We start from the raw sequence: 25595 nt of genomic DNA, 5'->3' as shown, positions 1-25595 counted from the left end.
TTCCTTAACACTCAGTTAATGCAATGTTGCTGGATATCAAAGTCAAAGAACAACAATCTCGATTGTGTCGTCAAATAAATTACAATCATGGTTTAATGTGATGCATGTGGTTTCACACTGAATACAAGCAATGTTTATTGGTCACAGAGCCATCTAAAAAAAACACTTGAAGACATTAGAAAAAAATCAAGATTAAAAGCACTGGTTGCAGGCTTCTCTAATGGAGATTTCTTGCTTCATCAAGACTTCATATCATCGTCACATGAGAGGGTAAATGCTATTTAAAAATGTCACTCTTTAGACATCGAAGGTCTTTGTTAAATATATTTTGTTTTCCTCATAAAGATATTATTGTGAATAATATGTACTAGCTACCTCCATCAACAGCTGGTTTGGTTTGTGTGTTAGCAATGTTGATTTAAAGATAATGTGATTCTCTACAAAACATTGTTTGATCTTTGCTGAAGATAAGGATGAAGTTGTGGGAAACATGCTGGCAGTATATGTATCGTTCAAAATCAAATTAGGATTGCTTGACTTTGGATATATGAACAGTGGGCATTTAAAATAAAGAGTTTGAGAATAAAAACCAATAATTTCAGAAAAAAAATGCTATTAAAAAAGTATTCATTTTAACAAATATTCTCAAAATTCTCATACAAATGTAATTTCAAGTCTCTAGACCATGCTAGAGTACATGCAATTTCGTGATATCAGTAGGTTGGGTTGTAGACATTTATTCTATACACAGGAAAAACATTTTTTTTTGTATGTACCGATAATATTTTTTGAAAATTAGACTTTAATCTCATAAAAATACACCTGTTCTTGAAGGGGTCCTTTTTCCTTATTTCAAATTATGACATTATACTCATAATATTATGATAAAAAAAAAAAAAAAGAGTAAAATGGCAACTTTGCAATTTCTCATAATATTACATCCAAATTCTTAGTAGTAATAATCCTTTGTAATAAAACTATTATTCATTTTATATATTACTTTTTGTCTCCCCAATTTTTTTTCTTATTTTGTAATACATAACTTTGTTCTTTGAAAGTGAAAATAAAATCTGTGATATAAAAATTCGCAAGTATTATTATTATTTTTAATTCATGATGATGATCTTTGTTCTTGTTAAATTCAAAAATAATATTAGGGTTAGGGAAAACAAAAAAAAAATGATACGGCCTCTCTACAATCCATGTATTGATACGGAGGCATCAGAATCAATATCGCACATTCATTCATAAAGTTTCTCGGCGTGTCTCTGTTTCTTGCTATGCGTTGCGCAGACATTTCGACCAGGCACAGCACTGGCGGTAAACCGGAAGCGCTGCTAACATTTCAAGAAGAAAAAAAAATTGCCATCCAGAATAATAAAAATATCATTTGGCTATACATATGACTGTTTTCATAAAAGGTATTTAAATTAATGTAACATATCCGGACACATATCACTTTGAAGGCCATGTATCGAGTATCATATTTTGACTCCTGTATCATGATATGCATTGTATTATGTGGTTGTTGGCAATACCCAGCCCTAATTAGGATATTTATACACAATTATAAGTTTTTAATTTAGACATTAGTCTCGTAATTTCAACTATATTCTCATGATTCTGTTGTCTTAGCATTCATTTTTTTTCCTTATTCATCAGGCTCGACTGAGTGTTGTTGTTGTTATTAATTTTCAGTCAATCATGGCCTTTGTTCATTATTCATGTAAACAATTCCAATAAGAGATTTGATTTCCAACTACTAAGACAAAACACACATCTGTGGTTCATTAATTCATAAAGCGTGCCACTCACACAATAGATCATTGTGAATAAAGAACATTTTGTCTTACAGTATCTGGGATCCTGACTCATATTTAAACTTTGTTATTATTATTTTTTGACCAGTGGCACGTGCACACACTTTTGTTCTGCATGTGTTGTTGGTGATACTGCACCACAGGGCAATGCCTTTACTAGAAAACCCACACTATTCAGCCTTTTCTGTTTTCAGTGTTTTTCCATGTCTTTTTCTTCTTTTGTCATGAGCGTTTTATTTTAAACTGGAACATTCTTTCCAGTGCATTTGACTCTGGCCTCTTCTCATCCTCAAGCGTGATTGATGCTGGCAGCCTGGGACGCACGCCACAGCGTCAGCATAGGCCCGCTGGGGTGCTTTCTCCTGTCACCTCCCTTGGCTCGATGCAGGGGTAAGGCGGAGAAGGGAGGGAAAATTTACAGGGGCTGGCCAAAGGGTGGCCATCTTTTTCCCAAGCCTCTGCTTTGGTCTCTTGAGAGGCGCAAGTGTGTGCGTGCGTGTTTGTGTGTATGTATGAAAGGGAGTCGGGATTTGATGGGATTTGCTGGTGTTTGTTGCCAGAGACACACTCCTTTGCAGCCTTCACTTCATTGCTCCCAGTGCGAAAGCGTTGACATAAACATTGCTAAGTGGAAAAAAATGACCCAGTCATGGCCTTTTTTACTTTTTTTTTTTTTTTTTTTTTGGGTTTCTCATCCCGCTTCCACAGCATTTTGAAGAGCTTTCAAGCCACCTGGAGATATTGTTAAAAGTCCTCTAGCGCTTGTCGAGATTTCTCTTTTTTTGGACCACCAGTTCGCTCATATAAGTTGGACAAGTTACTACCAGAAAAAGTTGTGCTTTTATGAGGATATTGATTGAGTTGTCATTTTGTGAGAATGTATTCTAAAATTACAAGAAAATGCAATCATTTTATTTGAATAACATATATTATTACAAGAGAAAAAAGAATGAGAATAAAAAAAATCAAAAAAAAAGTCAGTTTGCTAGGATTCTTTAACCCTTAAAATATATATGCTTGATTTGTTAAAGACTCAAAATTGTCCATACGTGAGTATTTGAGTATGTTAGCGTTTTTTTGTTTTTGTTTTTATGGTTACACTTACAGACACTTTAGTCAAAAAGTATACTCTTTATTCTGTATTAATGCAAAACAATAATAATAAAATAAAAAATTCAAGAAAATACCATAAATGTGAATTTTCTATAATTAATGATTGTAAAAAATAAAATAAAACAAAAATATTACGAAAATCCCACAAAAACAGTCAAATACTTTTTGTTTTTGTTGTACTTGCATCAGTGGTTTTCATTAGTGTTTAGTTTTGCATCTCGCTGATATTGGACAAGTTATAGTGGGAGAGATGTTCTGTCTGTCTGTTATTCTACTGTATCTGCTCATCATTCAACAAGTTGTGTCAATCATTGGCCCTGATAAAAGTAACAACGATGCTAAAAACCAAAGGAATTGATATTGGATCGTCCATTTCAATATGATAAAGTATGGTAATTTCCTAAGGTTGCTCAGGGCTCAGTTTTTTTTTTTTTAGTTTTTCCTTGCCCTCTTGTAGTTCGATCAGGGGATGTATTTATTAATTGTAATCATTTAATTTATTAATTAATATTGGTCAACTGTGGGCATGTGAAGCCCTTTGAGACTCTTTCGTGATTAAGTGCTATATAAATAAACTTGACTTGACTTGGCAAAATGGCCGCCCCATGAGATGAATAAAACCATGTGGATTTTGCTGCTAAATTCCTATTCCACATATATAATATTAACCTGAATACCATGTTTGGACTAGTGTGGCTGCACAGAAAATATTGTAAAGAAAATGTTTTTGTTGACTTCCCTTTCACAGAGAAATAGGGGTCAAATGAAAGGAAATAAGAAAATGAAAAAAGCAAAAATTCACAACTTTCCTTAGACGGGTGATTTTTGTTTTTCTCCCCGTGTGAGGACTAAATGGGGAGCTGTTAAAGTGACATGTTGATTGTATGAGAAATAGTCCAGAGCAGATGTTGGATGCGAGGGGACCATCGCATGTTTGGCCCAGAGCCTGATGTCACACACTGTGCTTCTTGACAGCCTACAGCTATGCCATGGTCATGTTTACACTGACCCAGCACCATAATACACTCACACTATCCGACACTCGCGCTGCTGTAAACCTTCCTTGTAAAAACTCTCACTGTGCATGTGTGTGTGTGTGTGTGTGTGTGAGGGGCTCCCTATTCCAATATGTTCAGTTCTGACCCTGATTCCCTCTCACGACCATCCTGCATTGGATGCACTGTACTCGCAGATTCATTCATTAAATTCCCACCATGCACTCTGTTGAGTATTGTATTACAGCATCCTCCCATTCAGCAAAGTGCACACACACTCACATTAACTCTTTAGCACCTCTGAGTTCAGTGTACATTGAAACATGTCCTTCCATTTAGTCCACACAGCTGTGATCTGGCACTCAGGGACCATTGGCCTGTGTTTTATTTGATGTGATTTGACAGCTGGACGCTTGGAAGGCCGGGCAGGGGTGTGGGAGTTGGTGGTTTGGGAAAGAGGGGCTGGGGGAGGAGGGTCACATGGTGGAAAGTAAGAAGTGAGTGGGCGGGATGGAGGTTGTGCAGAGAGGACAGATAAGAGGAAGGAAAGTCACAGGAGCAGGATCGGCGCTCATGGTGGGAGAAGAGGAGTCGAGTGGGCGAGGAGCAGGGGTGGGAGGGTGATCTGTGGAGCGCCGCGGGGGGGAGATTGGGGGGGCTTTGAGGGGCACGTCCACACGGGTGCAGGCCCATTTTTTATTTCTCCAAGTAAACAAGGGGCCCGCGGGGGTCTTGGGGGGGGTTATGGGAAAGGAGGAAACATTGATGCTAATCAGGCCGGCGCACACTTCCCCCCTCCAACAATAAAACAAAACAAGAACGCAAACACGGAAAAGCGACAGACAACGGCGGAGGAATGTGCTGCGTAGATGCTGTGCTCCCATTTTCACTGGTCAGAGGTCACAGGTGTTAAGTCGGGAAACGCACGTAAATTGTTGCGGGTTTGCTGTATTTTACACATTAAAGGACCTTGAGTGGCGCAATGGCTTGTCGATGAGGAGGTACCTTACAGCTTGGTAACATACGGTACATACGGTATATACGATGTTCCTCATAGTCTAATTATTATTCGTATGGATACATGAGCTTGAAGGACACAAACAGACTCCACTGAGTGTACTTTATGTGCATTAATCAATCAATTGTATGTACAAAACAGTACATGCATGTATTGCCACTTCAAAGAGCTCCTCCGACGGGATCCCAAGGCGTTCCCAGGACAGCCGAGAGACACAGTCTCACCAGTGTGTCCTGGGTTGTCCCTGGGGCCTCCCGCCGGTGGGACATGCCCGGAACACCTCTCCAGGGAGGCAACCAGGAGGCATCCGAACCAGCTGCCCGAGCCACCTCAACTGACTCGGACAACCTGCCTTCACTTGTAAACAAGACCCCAAGATACTTGAACTCCTCCACTTGGGGCAGGATCTCATCCCCGACCCGAAGAGGGCACGCCACCACCATGGTCTCAGATTTAGAGGTGCTGATCTTCATCCCAATCGCTTCACACTCGGCTGCAAACCGCTCCAGTGAGAGTTGGAGATCACGGCTTGAAGAAGCCAACAGCACCACATCATCTGCATAAAGCAGAGATGGAATGCTGAGGCCACCAAACCGGACCCCCTCAACGCTTCGGCTGCACCTAGAAATTCTGTCCATAAAAGTTATGAACAGAATAGGTGATAATGGGCAGCCTTGGCGGAGTCCAACCCTCACTGGAAACTAATCCGACTTACTGCCAGCAATGCGGGCCAAACTCTGACACCGGTCGTACAGAGACCGAACAGCCCGTATCAGGGGGCTCGGTACCCCGTACTCCCGAAGCACCCCGCACAGCACTCCCCGAGGGACACGGTCGAGCGCCTTCTCCAAATCTACAAAACACATGTAGACTGGTTCGGCGAACCCCCATGCAACCTCGAGGGCCCTGCCGAGGGTGTAAAGCTGGTCCACTGTTCCACGGCCGGGACGAAAACCACGTTGCTCCTCCTGAATCCGAGATTTGACCTCCCGACGGACCCTCCTCTCCAACACACCCCAAAAATATTTTCCAAGAAAACATAATGTTTTGGAGACTAAAGTTGGATTTCTTGATAAAAAAATAAATTAAAAAAAAAGTCAGGATTTTCGGAGTAAAAATTAATATTTCATGAAAATATTCTGTATTGTGTGAGAATACCTATTTTGCAAGAAAATGTACTGCAAATCATTTTACAAAAAAATTGGTGTCATTTTGCAAAAACTAATTCTCCGCATTTTATGAGAATGAAATTATAGTATTACAAGTATTACATCATTTCATTGGACTAAAAAACGTTTTTTTCCCTTCAACTATATTCTCATAACATTACGACTGTTTCCCTTTTATAATTTTACTACTTTTGTCTTTTCAGAATAATCCTTTTATTGCTTAGTCCTATTTATATGTTCATGTTAATTCTGTTCAAAATGGACCTCAAATGCTTCTTTATGAAGCAGCAGGATCACTAACAAAAAATAACAATAATGACATTATCAACAATGACTATAATCTGAAAGTGATGAGTGATTATAATGATAATAATAAGAAAACTGCATAAAAATATGCTGTAATGAATGCCAAAAACTAGGGAGTCAGGGGTCAAATTTTGAACTTCGTATTTCGGAAAGTACTCTCATTCACAGTGTGAGCCAAATGCCCACACTTTAAACTTCCCTCTTCTTGACTTTCGTGGTTTGTATTTCTATGAAAAGTTTGTCAGTTCCTCTTCATAGTGCAATGACTAATTGTACACCACTGAAGAACATGCAGTACCAAAAGACTTGCTGACGATGGCTGTTATGATTTTATTAGGCAAGGTTGTTCTTCAATGACCTCCCATTATTAAATATATGACATTGCTTAGTTGTTTTTCCTGATATGATGTGGTTTTATGTACCATTAAGACAGCATGAACCATTTGATAACTGGACAGAAACCACAAAGGTCCTACTGTTTTGCTGTCTTCACCCTACATGTGTCCATTACACATCTGGCTCTACGTTGGGTTGCCTGACAATGAGTGACTGATTGATTAGATGCTCAATGCCACTTATTCACAAATGTAGTTTGTGCATTGTCAGACATGTTCTAAGCATGGATTTTTTTTTTTACTTTGACCGAGACATTACTTCTCATTTGCTTTGCATCATTACAGAAACAAACATGCAATGCTACTTGAAATAAACAATCCGAATTAGGCAGGCAGGATCTTTATGACGTTTTCACTATAGTCTGACTTTAATAAAATGAAGTCATTATTGCAATAAGAGTCACAATTTGACTTGAAAAATCTCACAAATTATGAATAAAGTGTGTAAACGACACGGATGGACGAGTTCCAATACCAGGTGTCCGTATTGGACCAGCCTTATTAAGGTATCGGTGCTTACGACGATGGCTGTTTACATTAATAGCATGCAATTACGAGGAAAAATGCTATATTGGGATATATACTTTGTTACTAAAATGATCTGTCATTGTATTTTTTTGAAATGTTAGGTATCAAAAGTACTAGTGATATCGGTATTGATGACTATTTGAGTACTCGCATTGGTATCGGGCTGAAAAAAAGTGGTACCAAATATTATATATACTATAATATTTATATATATTCCTAGCAAATTCCTTTTGTGTTGTAGGCTACTAAATAAAAGTGCTAATATTTTCTGATTGTGTTCATAAAATCATAATACTGTGAGAAAAAGTCATCACTTTGTGAGGACAAAATCAAGCTTTAATGACGTAAAAGTGAGGAGTTTTTCTCGTCTTTCCTCTTTCTTGTTTGAGGATAAATACATGATTTTACCAAATTAAAAAAAAATGAAAATTGCGGTTAAAAGCTGATTATGACAAAAAAGTCGATTTCGGTAGTGTAATGTTTTCAGCAAGGACTGATAAACAAAACTCCTTATTGCATGTGTCTACTCCCTCCAATCTGCAACCTTCATTCATTCAATGTGAACCAAATTAGAGCGGCGGACTGATGCATTTCCCCTTCAGCTGCTCCAGCAGAGCTTTATCTGAGAGCATGTCGGCAACATTATGGGCTGGGTGGAGGCAGAGAGAGGGGGGGGGGGGGGGGGCAAGACGGCGAGAGGGAGGTCTGGGAGGCAAAAAGACTCGGAGGGGGGTGGGGATAATTGAATTATCTGCACAATGGAGTGATGGGGGGCACGTGGTGCCACTAATGGAGGAAGAGATGTCCTTTTTAGCGAAGCTAATTGTACAGAAAAGCCTTTATGGGGGGAAGGGGAGGGGGGTCTCCTCTACTTTCCCAGTGCACTTACACTACACACACGCAAACGGAGCAGACTGTGGAATGCTGTGGCACAAGGGAAAGAGGCACAAGAGCGCATTAAACGGCATTGGAAAGTCACACACGCAAATAAACCCACTTTAAGTTATGCTGTGAGTCAGCCAGCTAAGCCTTAGATCTCAGCAGGGGGGGCGTGGGGGCATCAAGCCTGTGGCACCTTCAGACAGCATGATAGAGCTGCCACTAGACAGCAGCCACAAAGATCCTACTGTTTTACTGTTTGACTGTCTGAGCCCTGCATGCGTGTGCGTATGCGTCCGTCACCCATCTGCGGCCATGTTGAGCTGCCTGAGAATGAGTGACTGATTGATTGCATGCTAAACGCCTATTCACACAGAGCGCATATTGTCAGACACGTTCCACGCATTGATTTTTATTTGGTCGGAGCCGTCGTCTCATTTGATACGATGAATGCAGACAAAAACGCGCATAGGGCGTCACTACTGGAAATAAACAACCCAAGTCAGGCAGACGGGATTCGTCTGACACTGACGGGAAAACATTCAGTTGGCAGCCGTATGCATTGCCGCAAATTGAATAACCTTTCAGTAAAGTCTGGTAAAAGGAGCAGGTGCTCCATTTGAAGATTATAGACGTGCGGATGTGCCGGAGAAACTGCAACATCAGCGAGATGTGCTGAGCTGCAACGCCAGTCAACTGTCAAAACCATGGCAACGGCTTTAAGCAGGTGAAGAAATTAGAACATGCACTCAGACTTTCTGTCCTCAAATGTTCTCAGGGAACTTTTCAGGTTATTTATAGTGTACACCAACTTACAATACCATTGTCAAAGCAGGAAATGACACCATATCTAACAACAAAGGTTGTTTTTTTTAACTTTGTCAAGTGCAATGTTGCCCCAGCTGACAATAACACTGAATGTTTGCAGTTGATCGGATTTCATCGCTAGCTTTGTGATCATGTGATGATATTCTTTCCATAAAAACAAGCTGGACAGAAGTCATCATTGTCCAGATCAGCCATTTTGTAAAGCAGCCAAGCAGCACAGTGTGGTTACGCTCCCCATTGGTACGGTTTGAAACTGTCAACCACGTGTTAGCATCGCAGCATTTTTGGCTTTTGTCCTGTTTCTAACAAGCCGCGCGATCGGCATTGCCAACTTGCCAACTTTCTAAAGGCTCTTGGGATTTTTTTGTTTTTTGTTAAAAGCAACTACAGGTAGTTAAATCTAGCAACAATGGCATCATAGGACAGCCGAAGCTACTTTTCTTACTGGGGGGTTGGCAACGCTGCGTGTGATTAGGTTGGTGTGTCTGGTAACCCGTAGACTTTTCCTCTGCGTTGTGTTCGGGCTTTTAAATAAACCGAGCCAAATTTGGTCTCACAGCACCTTTTGGATGGTCACCTGAACAAGTGAGTGTTGCCTAAAATGGCGACGTCCTCGCTGGGCCTCTTGAAGGTCAGAACTGGCTTAAGTAGGATGCACGCTATTCGGAGTTAGCAATAGCAGCTTAGCCCTTGGCTCCAAAATGTCACCTAGCGATTACAACATGAGCCCAAAATCATGCAGCAAGATATTGTCAACGATTGATTCGTATTCATCTACTGTACATTAGCACATTATCTCACGTCATAAATGCACGGTTATAAATAAAAGAAAAAAATAGATTTAATCCCAATAATAACTGAAGTGTTTTTGATTAAACTAAGAGTACCGTAACCTGTTACATGTCCTCTAATAGCAAACCCCGGGTGCCAGTCTTCATGTTGCGTTTCTGTATGTAATATATTTAACGCAAAGAGAACAAAAACAAAAGTTTAACACAACGTACTGTACCCTGTTTCATTCATTGTTTTAATTGCCTAATTATGTGGCGTCTCACTGGTATGCTGTGATGTCACAGCATTTAGACACAGACTTGCCTACATACTCGCTGTTGGGTGTGTAGGCAAGCCCGATCAGGTTTACCCATCTCTCTCTTTTTTTTTTCATGTGTACTGAACTGCACCGCATGGTCGAAACATGGCTTATAAAAGTAATGTGATTTCACAGTAGCACAACACAATGCACCATGCGACAATGAACTTAACAAAAAAGAGAAACATATTTTGAATTCCTTGGCCGTACATGGCGTTGACTTTTTGCAAGACCAGAACTATTCTGTGGTTTGTTCCTCTCTCAGTTCTTTCTTTCATTTTTTTTTTATCACCCAATCAGCAGACAACAATGCTTTTACTGTAGCTCCAGACCATACAGTAACCTACCAATGACATTTTTACCAAAAAAGCGATACTGTTCAGTTAAACTGACACACTTCACAACATTTAACTCTCATAAGCTTCAGTTGTGTCCATACATACCTTTTTTAAATGCAATTGTAAGATAAAAAAAAGGGAGACAACTATAGCTCTGCCAGTTTTGAGTAGGACCAGCCCAGGTATTAGTCAGCAACATCGTAAAAACTCTAATTGCCACCCCAAGGCACCAATGGAGGCGGGTTGTCCTTTTAAAAACACGTACAAGGAGTTCATTAACAGAAAACAAAGATGCCCACTCAGAAAGACTGACTGACTAGAAGATGAAGTAGAAGGCACTGTAATCACCCCCCCCCCCCCCCGCCATCTCTCAGTCCATTCTCCCCCTCTTCGCCTCCCTGGTGAGGCAGCTCCCCTCACCACAGAACCCACCAGCACTCTTCCCAAACGAAGCTCCTATCAGGACAGTGAAACCTGACCCAGGCCCGCTAATGGAACCGGTGAAGTAGCGCTGGTTTGAAAATCCATACGTGATCAATATCCTCGGCTCCTCTGCCTCCTTCCTTATCATCCCATTTCGAAACACGCATGCATTGCTTGCAGTGTGCTATTGATGTTCATATGCCTTAAGACGAAGTACAAACAAGGTTGTTCATGATGAGCTTTGATTGGAACAGAGGCGTTTATTTGAGGGGAAAGTAGGATTGTGTTCTTGCCATACCTCCAATGTATCTGAAGACAGGCTTTTGCTCACAGCAGAGGAGAAAATTACTGTTCTATTTTGTAATGTTTCAGTTGCCATGGAAAGTGTTTCTTAATACTAGTGGTTAGTTCAGAACTGTTTCTATTTTTTTCTTCTTCTGTGGCAGAATTATTATTTTGATTTGTTTCTAGGAAGTCATGAATGTTATTTGTTCTTGATTATTGTAGATAAGAAAGCACCCCACAAAAACAAAATATGCAGAACCTTTGATTAGTTTCAATATTAGTATGATTAATCTGTTTGGAAAACTATGCAACCAGTTTCCCTCACATGAACAATGTAACTGTATCTACTGTAAGTATTTAATTTCTCCCCATTTGTTTGTTGAGCTGAAAATATGTTTTTGTCATTCATCGCTACAAGGAGAAGAAGAAATAATGAGTGTTTATGAGGCTTCAATACATCTGATGACACAGGCTGCCTTTAGCACCTTCTTCAGACATAATTACATCTCAACTGTTTGAAGCTCTCCAAATACCCTGTGGGTCATGAATAGCTAAAACATTTATATAATACCATATGCCTCTAATAGAGGCTTACTTTAAGAAACCATGCAGCATTATTTCCAACCATTCAATGTTAATCACACATTGTATTCATAGTGGTGGACTTAGTAATGGAAAATTGTCCTGCGAAAGAAGTGATGATGCAGGTGCCGTCTAATCATGTTTGCACAATCATTGTCTGGAAAGTTCATTTCTACCAATACAAAAACTGTTTAAGAAAGAACAGAATACTGTTTTCATGGTAGGATTGTTAGTTCATTACTTTCGAGAAATTGCATATTAAAAAGTACAGTAAGACAAACTTAAATACTCTATATCTGGCTTATATGCTAATTGGCTGATAGAAACAGAAAATTTATTGGTTGACATATATACTTACTGTAGTATTTTTTCAACCTACTGCCATCTTTGGATGTATAAAATGTGATGTCACATACTTTTTGTATACAATGCACGCAGATGGGAATTATAGTACTGTTGTCTTTGTAGGATACAGAACCAGATTTGAGAAATGGTTGCAAGGCAAACATGACCATAAGATTTGAACAAAATGTGTATTATATTAGTATACCCTTATTCCTTTTAAGTATACTGTGATGAAAAAGTACATTGATAAGCGCCATTCCCTAGACTTAGACTATGCTTTTCTTGTTTATGATTCTTAACTGAAAAATGACCCAATTTTCTCTGAAAATTTATGAAAAAAGATCAACCGTGTCACTATTGCATTGATGTTGGTAAACTAGAGAAAATTGGGCTTCAGATCACCCTATTATTCGAACTCAGGGGTCACCAACGCGGTGCCTGCGAGTACCTGGTATCCCCCAAGGACATGTATAGCCCATGGGCCAGTTCCAAAAATAGCTCACCAGAAATGGGGCATTGTGATTTTATAAAAATGTCGTCTAAATTAGTGGTCCCCAACCTTTTTTCCACCATGGATCGGTTCATACAAGTACAATTTCCGCGGACCAGCAACCTAGTGGATTGGTGGGGTGTGCATGGCTGTTCGGCGGCTGATTAATAAAAGGCTACAACAACAAAAGCAAATCTACTATGTATTTTTATGTACCGTACCTGTACAAGCAGCGCAAACCCCATAACAAGGGTAACAACAACGCTTTAATATGGTAACGCTTACGAATGATACGAGCAACACAAAAACTGGTGTATTTTGTAAATATAACAAAAAATGTGAAGCCATTTTTTTTAAATTTAACTACTGTATATTAGCAGCACCCTCCTTAAATGCGCCAACATAACAAGGCACCACAGAACTAATCTAAAGTCCAAGAGTAACTCACTCACCATAACGCTAAATTAAGAGCCGCTCGCCGCAGAACGGGCCATCAAGCGTGGGAATCACCTGTAGCTGTAAGTCCATGCACCTTTCTTTTTCTTCTTGGTCATAGGCTCCTGTGTTGTCTCATTACTGGGCCTTTTCTCCAAAGAAACTTTCCAAATATGTTTTTTACTCATTTTGCTAACTTGTTAATTAGCATCAGCGCTCCGCGACTGAGATAATTAGCATCTTGACATGCGTCAAGAGTCCGTTGTAAACAGAGAGAATCCGGCAACTTTTCAAAATAAAAATAATTTTAAGCCTCGGCTGATCAATTAACAGGAAGTACTGTAAGTTTTTTTTATTCTTTCAACTATGCGAACCGCCGCGGCCCAGTCCAAAGTGACCCATGGCCCGGTACCGGTCCGCGAGCCGATGGTTGGGGACCACTGGTCTAAATGATCATTGGAAAATGCAACTAATGGAAGTGATACAAAACAAAGTGTTGCATATTGCTATTTATTTGTTTCCTAATTATTGTGAGAAATCATTAACTAGTATAGTATCTTCACATAAACTAATTAACAACAAAGGACTGTCACTAACAAATCTTGTAGAATTGATTATCATATTGATTATTCCACGGATTACTCGTGTAATTGCCGACAAACCGAATGAGGCAGAAATGATTGTCGCTTGTGGTCACTTATCCCGAGTTAGCCATTCTCCCCACCCCGCCCCCCAGCCCTATAATAACATATATCATAAAAACATTTAATGAAATGTAATTTGAACAAATATGTCATTTCAGAAGTGTGTAGCCTATCAAACTGGTAGCCCTCCACACTAATCAGTAGTCAAGAGTAGCTGTCAGATTCAAAAATGTGGTTCTAAATGAACATATACATTTTCTTGTAAGAGGTACTTAACTTCAAACAGCCCCTGGTTGCTGTTTTTTTCCACTCTCTCTCTTTTTCTATAAAACATCTCTATGAAACATCTGTAACATCATTTTCGGGAACGTGTAAACTTGTGTGTCATGACGTTTTTAATGGTTTGGGGGCGTACACTCCCACTATGAGTGTGCGCGTGTGTCTGTGCGCGCGCTTGTGTGTTGCGCTCGTAATTGAATTGCGAATCAACTGGCACGCGGGTCCACCTTCCTCCTCCTCCTACCGCCTTCAACCCCGCCAAGCACCGCCCACCTCAGCTGTCGTCGTTCTATCAACGCAACGCCCCTCATCAGGGACGTAGCGGAAGGAGTGAGTGTGTGCGTGAGTGTGTGAGAAAGAACGAGGAAAAAAGGGAGTGTGGGCAGACTGAGTGAGTGCCGGGAGAAAGAAAGCCAAGTTTGGAAGTGACACAAACGAGAATTTTGGTTGAGTTTTCGAGACTTAGAAAAAGGCTCCATTGAAAGTGACCGGCGCGCGCCAGCTTCCCTGCCCAATATTGAGTGATCGGAGCGGCTAGATTCAAAGCGGCACACTGCTCTGATGATCATGACGGCAGCTGTCGATATGAAGCCGACGTTGACAATCATAAAGGCTGAAAAAATGGACGGTGAGTAGAGCTATTCAAGTTTTTTCTCCCCTTGTGTGTGTTAACAGAATGTGCGTGTCGTGCGCTGGTAGGCAACCACCGTACATCAGTTTTTCGTTTAGCGCTAATTGCCAGGGACATGACGTTCATATTTCAGTGTCACGGTTGCTCAATGTGAGACTACCGATTGAGAAAAAATGCAATCACGCCAGCGGATTTGACAGTGATGCAATCTAAGAGTAGCTTGCGTGCTTCTGCTTTATGACTGAATTAATCATGTTGTGATCCGAGAGAGACGTAAAACCAAGATGCAACAGTGGGAAAAGTTGGCACGTCAATTTGATGTCTTCCTTAGCCATTCACTTCTCTTCCATGTTCATGTATTGTGTATTGCTTTTATTTTTAGTCTAAGTATAACTCTCGCTTTGATCCCAATCTTTCTCTATGTTTATCTCCATCTTAACTCTCATCCTTGACCCCGCCAAGGCTGCTGTCAGCAAGGGAGGCTCGACCGTCCCCTCCATCACCAACTCCCTGGTCCTGTCCCCCCCTCCTCCCTCCTTTTATTAGCACCCTTCTCCTCACTGCTTGACTTTTTGAGGCAGGCTGAGGTGATGAATCTGCAGTGTTGAGGTTTGCCTCTCTGCTGACCCTGCTTGCCTGGAACTCTTGGCTTACTCCAGGGGCAATCCAAGGCACATCCAGGGAAAGACCACAACTGTTGTCAGCTGGGTTTTAAGCCTTGTTGGTTGGACTCGTTTTTGCATGCGAGTGTTTATTTTTAGGTGTTTGCAGTATTTGCACTTAGCCTGCAGAGTGCCTTTGCAGCTCAGGTGGTGTTTTTAAAAGCAGCATTTGTTTGTGTGCATCATGGAAAGTTGCGCCTGACTTACCACATTAACCACTATCTCATTGTCAGTACATGTGCAGAGTAAAGACGCACACAGACACGTCACAAGGTTTCATTGCAGTGATGGTGTTAAAACAGTGCACGTTATCTTGCAAAACCAATTTGCACTTACTCAGTACTCTATGAATGCATCCTCTTGTGCTTCTATAATATGCTTGTAAGTTCAAACAAAGGTGTACAAAATGTCATGCTCTGATCAAGACCAAGGGGCTCAAATTTTATGAGTAAAAGTAGAAGAAGAAAGTATCTTGGGATTATAAAGGCTGCTCTGTCCCCAGGATATAATTTCTATAAAGCTTATTTGAACAATTTTAAAACAAATCCTCATGGGTTGAGGTAATAACTTAAAAACATCTACTTTTTGAATGGCTAAAAGGGGCTTGTTCTGTGGCCACCTGGTTTCCCCAGAACACCTGCAAGCACATGCTGCATATCCATAACACTAATAGGCTAAAGTTGTTTATAGGCCACCATGCTCTAATATATTTTTATTCCTTTATGTGACAAGTGTGAAGTTTCAGTTTAGCCAAGGTCACTGAGCTCTCTACGGGGAAGGTAACTCCAAAACTGTCAGGGTCAAAGGTGCGTCCAATGAAGGCCAACATTCCACTGAGTTTTTACTTCTCCATTGAGTGTTCATGTAATCAATTCCTTGTGAAGCAAAGTTACAATAGTGGCGTTGTAATCGAGCACACATTTTGAAATGTTTTAGGTGGAACCTTTGAGGTCAAACAGTTTGTTCCCGGGCACTGCATGGTAAACCTCCAATTTGATCATATTGCTATGAAAAAAAAAAAGGAACTAAATGAAAACAATTCATGTTTGAACCGTCACTACATGCAATATTTAAGTAAATTTCATAGAAATATTAAATATGTTCATCGCCACAGAATACACTAATAAATACTATATTTTGTCCTTATAGTGTGCCATAGAGAAGTAAGCGAAGGCGTTATGCTGAAGTCTGAATTTCTGGCTCTGTATTAATCATCACACTTTTCCTATTAGCCATCAATCATAGCCTTCTGTGTGGCATCACGCACCACACAACAATCTTGTGGCCAATCCTTAAAGCAGGGGTGGACAATTAATTTTTCAACGGGACCATGTGAGGAAACTGAAATGGTTGTTGAGGGCCTTTTCAACATGCTTACTTTACCCGTTTTACATATTAAGTTAAGCATTAAATTGTCTTGGTTAAACAAGCTTCTGCTTCTGTAGTTATGGTTAGATAAATATTTTTATAATTACAAATACTGTACACATTTTAAACAAAACCATAAGCAGTTGATGGATTACATTTGTACACATTAACATTTCGCTATTTATTAAAAAGATGTTCACAAAAATCATGTCAATAAATGGGTACACCATTTTTTTCTAATGTGTTGACATTTTCAACATAAATGACCAAACTCCTAAGCTGTTCTAAGTCGGGACTGTATAATATAATTGACAGAGACATATGAAGAACATATGGTGATGAATTATAACACCCACTGCATAAAGTCATTGCTTGCTTGCATAGTGATGGCCGGTCAGACACTGTGGATGGGCCAGATCTGGTCCGCGGGACATATTTTGCCAAGATTGCCTTCAGTGCGCACTGAGCTGAAATATGACCTAACATTGTGGACTATGGATTGTAAGATTTCATAAGACAAAATATCCGTATGTTTCGATAAGTAAAATTAGTGGGGCGTATGTTCAAATAGGCCTTGGATTTCTTAATTTTGCCTTTTTCCAATCTAAGCTCTAATGGAGAAAGTTGTGAGTTTCAGTTTACAGTGAGTTGAAACTTCCCAGTATCTTGGTTAGGCATTCAGGTCAGGGTTTAGCAACAGACAGGAATGTTCCTGTTGATCATGCGTCATGCATGGTGGCATAGAGCAAGCAGCAGGAGTTCAGACGGCAAACTTTTTATCTGATCAAAATATTGTGTTGTAAGTGGCGTTCCTGCTCTTTTCGTCTTAAAAGCCCTCATAAGACGCCCTGATTCTTCTGCTGTGATGTATGAACATCAAACCAAGAAGTGCCTCCCTTCGCTACGGCCAGGAGAGCTTTGCCATAGCGCTGTGTTGCACAATATTCTGTTTTGCTTTGGTGTCTTTGTGTCAGCACTTTTTTTGTAGTGCGTGCTGTATAATATATGCCATCGTAAGTGTACACGGCCGCCTGGCAGCTGTGCAAACATTGTTTGGCCGATCATGGTTTTGCTTGATGTGGTCTGTCGTTGAATGGAGCCAATTAAAGCTAGCAGGTCCATGTTTTTATTCCCATTATCGTGTATGTTGCAGTATGTCAAACTAAATGGTTCACTGAATCAAAGCCTTTTGTAGGTCAGTATGTCCCCTTTATGCCATGTGTCACCCCCAATCAATCAATGTGTTGAAAAGTCAGTCAGTTGAGTGGGCACCGGGGCAGGCTTTAGTGATGTAAGGGACCCTTAAACTTTTGTTTACATTTTCAGTTGTAGAGTTTCCTAACTTATTTTCACAGCCATTCCAAAATTTCTGAAGACGCTAGTACCTGTTTTGCTCGACTAAAGCCACTTCTCAAGAAATTAGCGTAGCTCTTTTATTGCTTGAGTGATTGAGTCATTGCCAGTAATTGAGCACAAAAACTCCCTTGTCCTTGTTTTATAAAATTTCATAAATCAATTACTGTACAGTACATTGTGACGAAGACTGAATGACTAAGTAAAAAAAAAAAAAAAGTGCATTCATGGAAATACAAATCGAAAACAATTTACACAATGACCCACAGTTCAACAATGTTGGTAGGTGACATCAAGATGTCATTTCCTTCATTGCCACCTTATTCATCTGCCTGTCATCTGCTGTGTTGCCCGTATAAACATGTAATCATTACACTGAGTGAGCCCTATCTTAAAGTTTCCCTAGCGACTTCAAGCCTTAATCATTGCTTATAAAACTTAGTCATATAAAGCAAGGCGTGTTACGCCAGCAATCTGCTAAATCACAAGCATATGGCGTGAGCCAGGGGAAGGGGATGCGGGGGTTGAAAGAGCCAAAGACCTTGCAGGGTGTGGCCAACAATTGGTTATGACAGCTTACCAATATGCTAAAACATTGAGGTGTGAAAAGTGTCTGCCTGGACTTCACACGAGCGTGATGAGAAAATATGTGCCTTGGCAGATGACATAAAACTAGCTTTTCTAACTGTTTCCAAAGGTTTACACATCCACCCACTCAACCAGCTTTCTGCCGAGTGTTCCTCTGATTCCATCAGTTTCGCATCCCATCACCTTCATGTGGTTTGTCTCCTCAGCAGGAGTTCCAAGCTTTTAATCCCTGATGTACCTTACAGCACCGCAAATGTGCTGGCGGCTTTCGGCCAACACAGGTGACAGGTATATACAGTATCTTTTATGTTGTCAGGTGGATAACCCAACATGAGTCTTTATGATTTTTGTTTCTACTTCATGGCTCCACATTGATGCACATGATGTCTTTTCTTAAGCGTTAGCCCACTGTCTAGGAAGACAGCTGGTTTGTTTCGCCACTCGGGCCCATGTTGCTCGTTCCAGATTTTGTTCGCTTGTTTCCTCGTTTCTAAGTGCTTTCTGCACAACACCTGCTCACACAGTCTGCAAGGTTTTTGGGCGAAGGTGGGCAAATGGGCTTCAACTGTTAGACCCAAGCGTCAGAGGTGTATTGATGATGAATGACTGGCTTGCCGAAGCAAACCTGATAAAGAAGGGCGTGTATGTGTGGGTGGCTCTGTCGGGTTTAACTCTTTGGTGCCTCATGTTTAGAGGGTTGTAGTGGAGTAGGAGAAAAATATTTGCTCAGAATGCACACATTTTTTTTCTTTCTAAAAAATTCCCAATTACAACTACATATACTGAGGCTACACAATGGCAGCTCATTAACTCTTTGACTGCCAGACGTTTTCAGAAAAGGGATGCCGTGGGTGCCAGCCGATTTAAGCATTTTGACTGATCTTTCAAGGTCCATAGAAAATTATGTGTTTGGACTTTGGAAACACACGTACTACCAAATGAAAGATTGGACTCTCATCTTTCATCAAAAAAAAAAGTTTGTTTCTACCTTATTCCGTTTTTGAGTAATCAACAATAGAAAATGGTTAGTTTCACCTCAGTTTTGAAACAAACGTCTTTGGCACTCCTCCATAGGATTTTACTAAACGTTATTCAACGTTTTTGGCAGTCAAAGAGTTAAAATAATAAAATTACTGTTTTTAAAAAAAATCAAATTTAACACAATTGAGTTGCATAGCCCATTCGAAAAATGAATTGCCCACCTTTGACTTGCAGTATGGGACCCCCGTGACCAGCTAGCTTATTTAGCACAGTTCTCTAGGGTATGCCATCCAGGCCCCCCTCTTTTTTTGCACCACTGACATCTTTCACATAAGGACATAGAGTATTTTGACGGACCGTCATAGCCGTGGCACAGCCGCACTGAGATAACCGTCTCACCGCCGGTCCTCCTCAGACGCGTTTGGTCATGTCTCATGGCAAATGCTGCTGTTAGCAGAGAGCCAGCCGAGTCAAGCCAGCCGCCCCAATGGTTTTTCAAAGGCTATTTACTATACATTAACGCCGCTTGGGTCAGATAAAAAAAAAAATCCAGGTTGATTAAATTGGAGTCCACTTATACAGCACTATATTGTCATCATACTGTAGGTGAGTGCCCAAAGAACAGGGCCTCATATTCACTATTTGCAAGCTTAATCTATTGAAATGTAAAGTACAGCAGTGGCACGCTAGTGGCTGCCTGTTGCTGTTTTAGCTCCTAAAATGTCAGGTTTTACTTTTTAGTTTAAAATGGCTTACTTTAACCACAAACCTGGTCCACATTGTAGAATCATGTAGAATACAGGTCAGTTATTGCACCCATTTGTGACGTACAAAATAATTTTTTTAACACCGACGGGCATCAGCAGTATCCTAAAGTTAAGCTAACTAACTAGCTGAGGATACGTTCTCTCTGGGACAACTGATTAAAAATTTTTTTTTGCATTTGATGGCGTGAGAGAGAGGCTAATTATAGAGGTGTTGGCTTCAATGAGTATACTGATGACAAGTGTATTTTAAAGCTCATTAGCTGGCTAACTAGCTATTCACATACCCGTGCATTCACTTTGAAGTGAAGGAACACACTTTGAGATGAAACATTTGCCCCTACACGACACGACGCATGTACACTCCCCACATATCTACGCCATACATATTAAGCTCTCCATTAAAGGAACAGTACACGCATCAGATGATTCATTCTGATCAGAGTGCAAAAATAAGGATTCAATAAGCTCTTTTCTACGCCCACTCAAATCCCCATTCGAATCACCAACGTTCCCAGCCCTGCTATAGATAAAACTTTTAAAAAGCACGTTTCACTAGTTTGTTGTAAACCTCAAGATGGATTGACCTCTTCAGCAAGTTGTAATGGAATATGTTTATGTGCTGTTTTTCCACACATCAAGTCATGGATTGCAAGTCCTGGGCAATAGTTCTAGTCATTCTTTTGCATGAAGAAGAAGAGAAAAGCCTTGGGCTTCAAATGAATCCATATGTATTTGTTTAATGCATATTTACATGGTCAGGTGGTCACATTGTGAGTCAACAGGCAACAATTTTACAAGACATGGTCATTTGTTTTCATCATGACCAGTCACACTGATAGTGTGACGCTAATGTTGCCCCCCCCCTTCCCCCAACACTCACTTTGATGATGGTATGAGTCATAGAGAAACAAGAAGAAACAGATTTTATCGTCAATGATAAATTCAAATCAAACCCATCTCTGATTGCTAAACACTGAGTTGTTTTTTTCGCTAATGTGGTGGACTTATTTATTTTTTAAAGCTTTATGAGCTCAGCTGGTTACTTTCACGAAAACTCAAATGCATCTTAAAAGCATGATGTTTTAATGCTCTAAAAGCCACAGAGTGCACACCAAGTCTAAAATAGAGAAGTTGTTAATCATCTGGTGCTGAAGCAATTTCGTCACTTAGGTCACTAGTCACTTTTGGTCACGTTAGAGCAATATAAGAAAGCTTAGTGACTGTAAAATGGAGGAGGAATGTTAAGCATGTGGGATGAAAACACTGTAGTATGGGGGAGGCATTTATTTATCAAGTATCCATCTGTAGCCCATGCTGCCTCCTGCACATGCATACTTTCCCACCACTAGGACTAGGGCCTCGGTTTATTCAAGACAAAAAAAAAGTCAAATGTTACATAATTTTAAATGTCATTTTGGCTATGAAGACATGTTTGCTGGGGTTTTGCATTTGACCAAATTGTTTATTCATTTTTTTATGAATCAATTGTTTTAGGGATGGCATAATCTTACTTTGAATGATATGAACTATTTTCTTGATAAGACTGTATAGTATAGTAATCATGATTAACTTGACATTTAAACAGCAAATTAGTTGGACAGCTTCACTTAAGATTGCGGCTTCAGGGCTTTATGGTACAGTTGATGATTATCTATAATTAATCAAATTCCTCAATGAATTGAACAAATTATATCCCTAATTTCCAACAGCAGTTTTTGTATGACAGTGACAAAAAATGTGTAGTTAAAATTAGGGATGCACGATAATATTGGTGGCCGATAATTATCGACCTATTTGATGTCAAACAGATATAACAGATAATAAAGAAAGCTGACGATAATTATCGGCAATTATCAACCAATTTGACGTCATACAGATAAACCAGATGATAAAGAAATCCGCTGATAATAAACATGCCACGTTGGTCCATCTATTGTGGTTGTGGCTCAAGTTGTGCCCAACTCCTCAATCCCTCCCCTATCCTATGGTGGTGTTGCATATTTGTGATGCCAAAATGTGCATGATCTTGTGTTCACAGAAGATGCATCATGGCGACATGGCAGCATTTTTCGGCTTACTTATCGGTTATCGACATCGGTCACTTCCTAAATTATTAGTTTATCGGTATCGGTTGAAAATAGCATTATCCTACATCCCTAAATCCAAAATTGAAGTTGTCTTTAATTTTCAGCATGTTTAATTTTATTCATCAGACAATAGCCCATTGATTGTGGGGGAAAATGTGACTGCCCCGAATAATGCACACTTACATAAGAGCCCTGGTTGCAGAATGTATCAGCTTAAATGAAAAAATGGGCCATGTTTTGTGGAAAAATTGCAACACGCAGAGTAAACTGTTTGTCAGATGTGTCGTCTGTTTGGTTTAATGCCCAAACAGTCTCCCCAGAGCATCCCCTGTTTGTTTACAACATGGATGGAGCCTGGACTCGAACCACCTGCATTCTCCAGTGGAACACTTGGATGTCAGTTTCATTTTTTCCTGCTTAGTGTGGGAATATGCCTCTGTAGGATTCTAAATATTGAACACACGGGGCAGCATAGTAGTCGTGTGAGATGGTGAGCGCTCTACTTTGGACAAATTGGTAATACACAGATTTAACCCCCCCCCCCCCCCATTACAAATTAGCCTGCGGTTATGACCTTAAAGTAACACAATTTAAACATATCTCCAAAATGCACCTTCGGGAGCATTTTTGTTTTATGTTCGATTTGGACAAAGACATTTCCTTTAAGCTGTTTGGCCTTTCACCCATTAATTTTTGTAAAAATATGGCAGTGGTTGCACTCTGGTTATTGCTGTTTTAACTTAAAGTACAGAAGAAAAGAAGGTTGGGTGCTGTACTGTGAAAAGTGCATTACTGAAACTTGAGGCACACCTAAACCACAGGCCTTTTCACACTTTGGAGACTCAGAACGTTGCTCATAAGCAGTTACGCAAACACTTTGGCGACCAAATCATGCTGAAAGTGTTAAGCTTCCCTACTTACCGCAAAGAAAGAGTACCGTCAAACTATTGGTGAAAAGATATTTAGCATCTCTTTGGGTTAAGGGCAGAGTGTTAAGCAGAAACAGTAGCACTAGCACATCATAAGCTAATGTGATTTGAGAGACTTATGGAGAGGAAATAGAAGGACAGTATGGCAGCCGTGCTGTATTAGTCTCACTTATTGTCTACTCCAGTAGCCGGCGTGTCTGCGTTGGTGATGATTCGGGACAACTCCAGTTTCATTGCCAAAGACAGATGTCAGCAGGAGTGGCCTCATGCCACACAGCCTCTATACACCACCGCAGGCTTGCGCTCCAACAGGGCAGCCAAAATTCAGTGGTTGCTGTCTAAGAATAAAACTACAGCTTCAGCTTCACGGTCTGTGCTGGAGGGATGATCCTGGTTTGTGTTCGGATATCGCCAACACCGTCCTGCGTTAGGTGCAGTCTGACCTTCACGTTGGTTTGAGATGGTTCTACACTTCTATTCCTGGTTCTTGGAACTGAGATGGAAATCTAAACAGCTGTCTGAACAAGCAGTCCTCTCAAAACCAGACTGCAATGCTGCCCTCCTCCTTTTTGCTCCCTCAGCCGCCACTTCATCACTCTGTGGTGCTGAATGGGCCCCCTTCATATGTGTATGAGCCCATGGTCTCAGACCAAAGGTCCCCGATAAGATCTCCATCAAAGGTTCTCTCAGATAGAAGTGTCACCTCTGGTCAGCTGTAGGTAGACACACATACCTTAAAATGCCAATTGTAAGGCTTTGGCGTAAAGCCAAGGTATCCCTTCCTTTTTTCTGCTTCAACTGGAGCTACATTCATGTGGAATATTCAGAAACACCTTACTACCTTAAGTATCTGACCTTTACCTGAACCCACAACATGACCTACTACCCACAGGAAGTTAACACTTATCCCCAGGAAATTGACTCTTAAACTCTTTTTTTTTTTTTAAGACCAAAGTGGAGCATAAAGGAGCAAAGAGTTTTTTTTGCATCGTTCCCCCATTTCCCTCCCCCCCCAAGTCTGCTTCTCAGATCAACCCACAGCTAGTCACTGTATAAACTCTGCAGGGCTAATTATAGCTCAGTTGTATGATAAAAAGCATGCCGTCCCATTGTATCGGGTTTGGTTGCATTCAGTGCTTGTATCATTGCATCACAAGAGTGGAGACTGCAGTTCGGCCTTTATGAATGAAGCGAGTCTCCAACAGAGGTTGTCAGATGGCACTGATCCCACAGTGATGTCACACCAGAGACACTAAAAAGTGAGGGAGCCTTGTGAGACCTCCCGTTCATGGGATCATATTGCAAGCCGGTGACTCATCCTCTGTACTTAGCGGTCCTGAAGCACCCACCTCCTCAGGATGTTCCCTGATTATCCTATTCAACCCCTCTTTTAGACCCAAAGACTATACAAATCTTTGTCACACTCATTCTCTGGTACTTAGACTAATTTAGCTCAGGAGTGGATGTTTGTATATTTTGTAGTTTAACATCTTTAGGCCTTATCAGAACCTTTGACAGTTGTTAGGAATGGACTTGGATGGAAAGCCTGTAACTTTAAAGGTGCACAGCATGTAAGACTCCCTTTGTGAAAACAGCACAGTCAGCAAGCCTGCCCATTACTCATATATTGGTGAGAGAGGTGTGGCTTATAAATGCCTATAAACAACTGATTGACTTCTCCGAATAGACAACATATAGACTAAGATCATTCTATATGTTCTACAATGTATTTTCCACCGCGAGTCTCGACAGAGCCGCTCCCACATTTTGTAAGCTAAGTGGGTAGAACCACACTGTCTAATGTGGAAAGTGATGACTTGTGAATGCTCGAACTTGCTTGACCATTGTGTTTCTAATGGGACTTGCAGGCACTGAAATCCTATCAGGGCATCATTTACTAGATACCGCCTCGAATGATGCTAGCTTTGCCTCTTTCACTAATGGACGCACACTGCACATTAGCTCTCTGCCGCAGATAAGTTTCATATGGATCATTCTCAGAGATGATAGCGCTATTACCATTAGTCCTTTAGTATGGTGAATCTGCTGTCTGCACTGGTGTGCCTGTCTAGTGCAATTCACAAAAGCTTCAAAAAATCAATACACATAGAAAATGCTCTGTGATAAGTGTTTTTTCCCTTAAATTGCAACATATCAACAAACTTCGTTAAATCACAAATCTCCTTTTTAACCTTCAGTAGAGCGCATCACTACTAATATGGATTACTATTAAATTGTATACTATGTCTTCATACAGTATAGCTATT

The 25595-nt window shown here is 40.5% G+C and overlaps 1 protein-coding gene across 2 annotated transcripts in view; it reads left to right on the top strand.

Moving 5' to 3' along the window:
* Positions 1 to 25595, top strand: part of ets1 (v-ets avian erythroblastosis virus E26 oncogene homolog 1) — a 49291-nt gene that overhangs the window by 7555 nt on the left and 16141 nt on the right. Inside the window, exon 1 of one of the 2 annotated variants that reach the window (XM_077566430.1) lies at positions 14266 to 14590. The exons of the other annotated variant lie outside the window; for it this stretch is intronic. Within the exon in view, the coding sequence (XP_077422556.1) occupies positions 14524 to 14590 (67 nt within the window). The 5' untranslated portion in view covers positions 14266 to 14523. Of the gene's footprint in view, positions 1 to 14265; positions 14591 to 25595 lie in introns of those variants that run through there. 2 annotated transcript variants of the gene reach the window in all.

Source organism: Vanacampus margaritifer, chromosome 5 (assembly GCF_051991255.1).
Source record: "Vanacampus margaritifer isolate UIUO_Vmar chromosome 5, RoL_Vmar_1.0, whole genome shotgun sequence".
In the NCBI taxonomy this organism is placed as follows: Eukaryota; Metazoa; Chordata; class Actinopteri; order Syngnathiformes; family Syngnathidae; genus Vanacampus; species Vanacampus margaritifer.
Note: the sequence above shows the minus strand (reverse complement) of the source record. Positions and strands in the feature narration are given on the sequence as shown.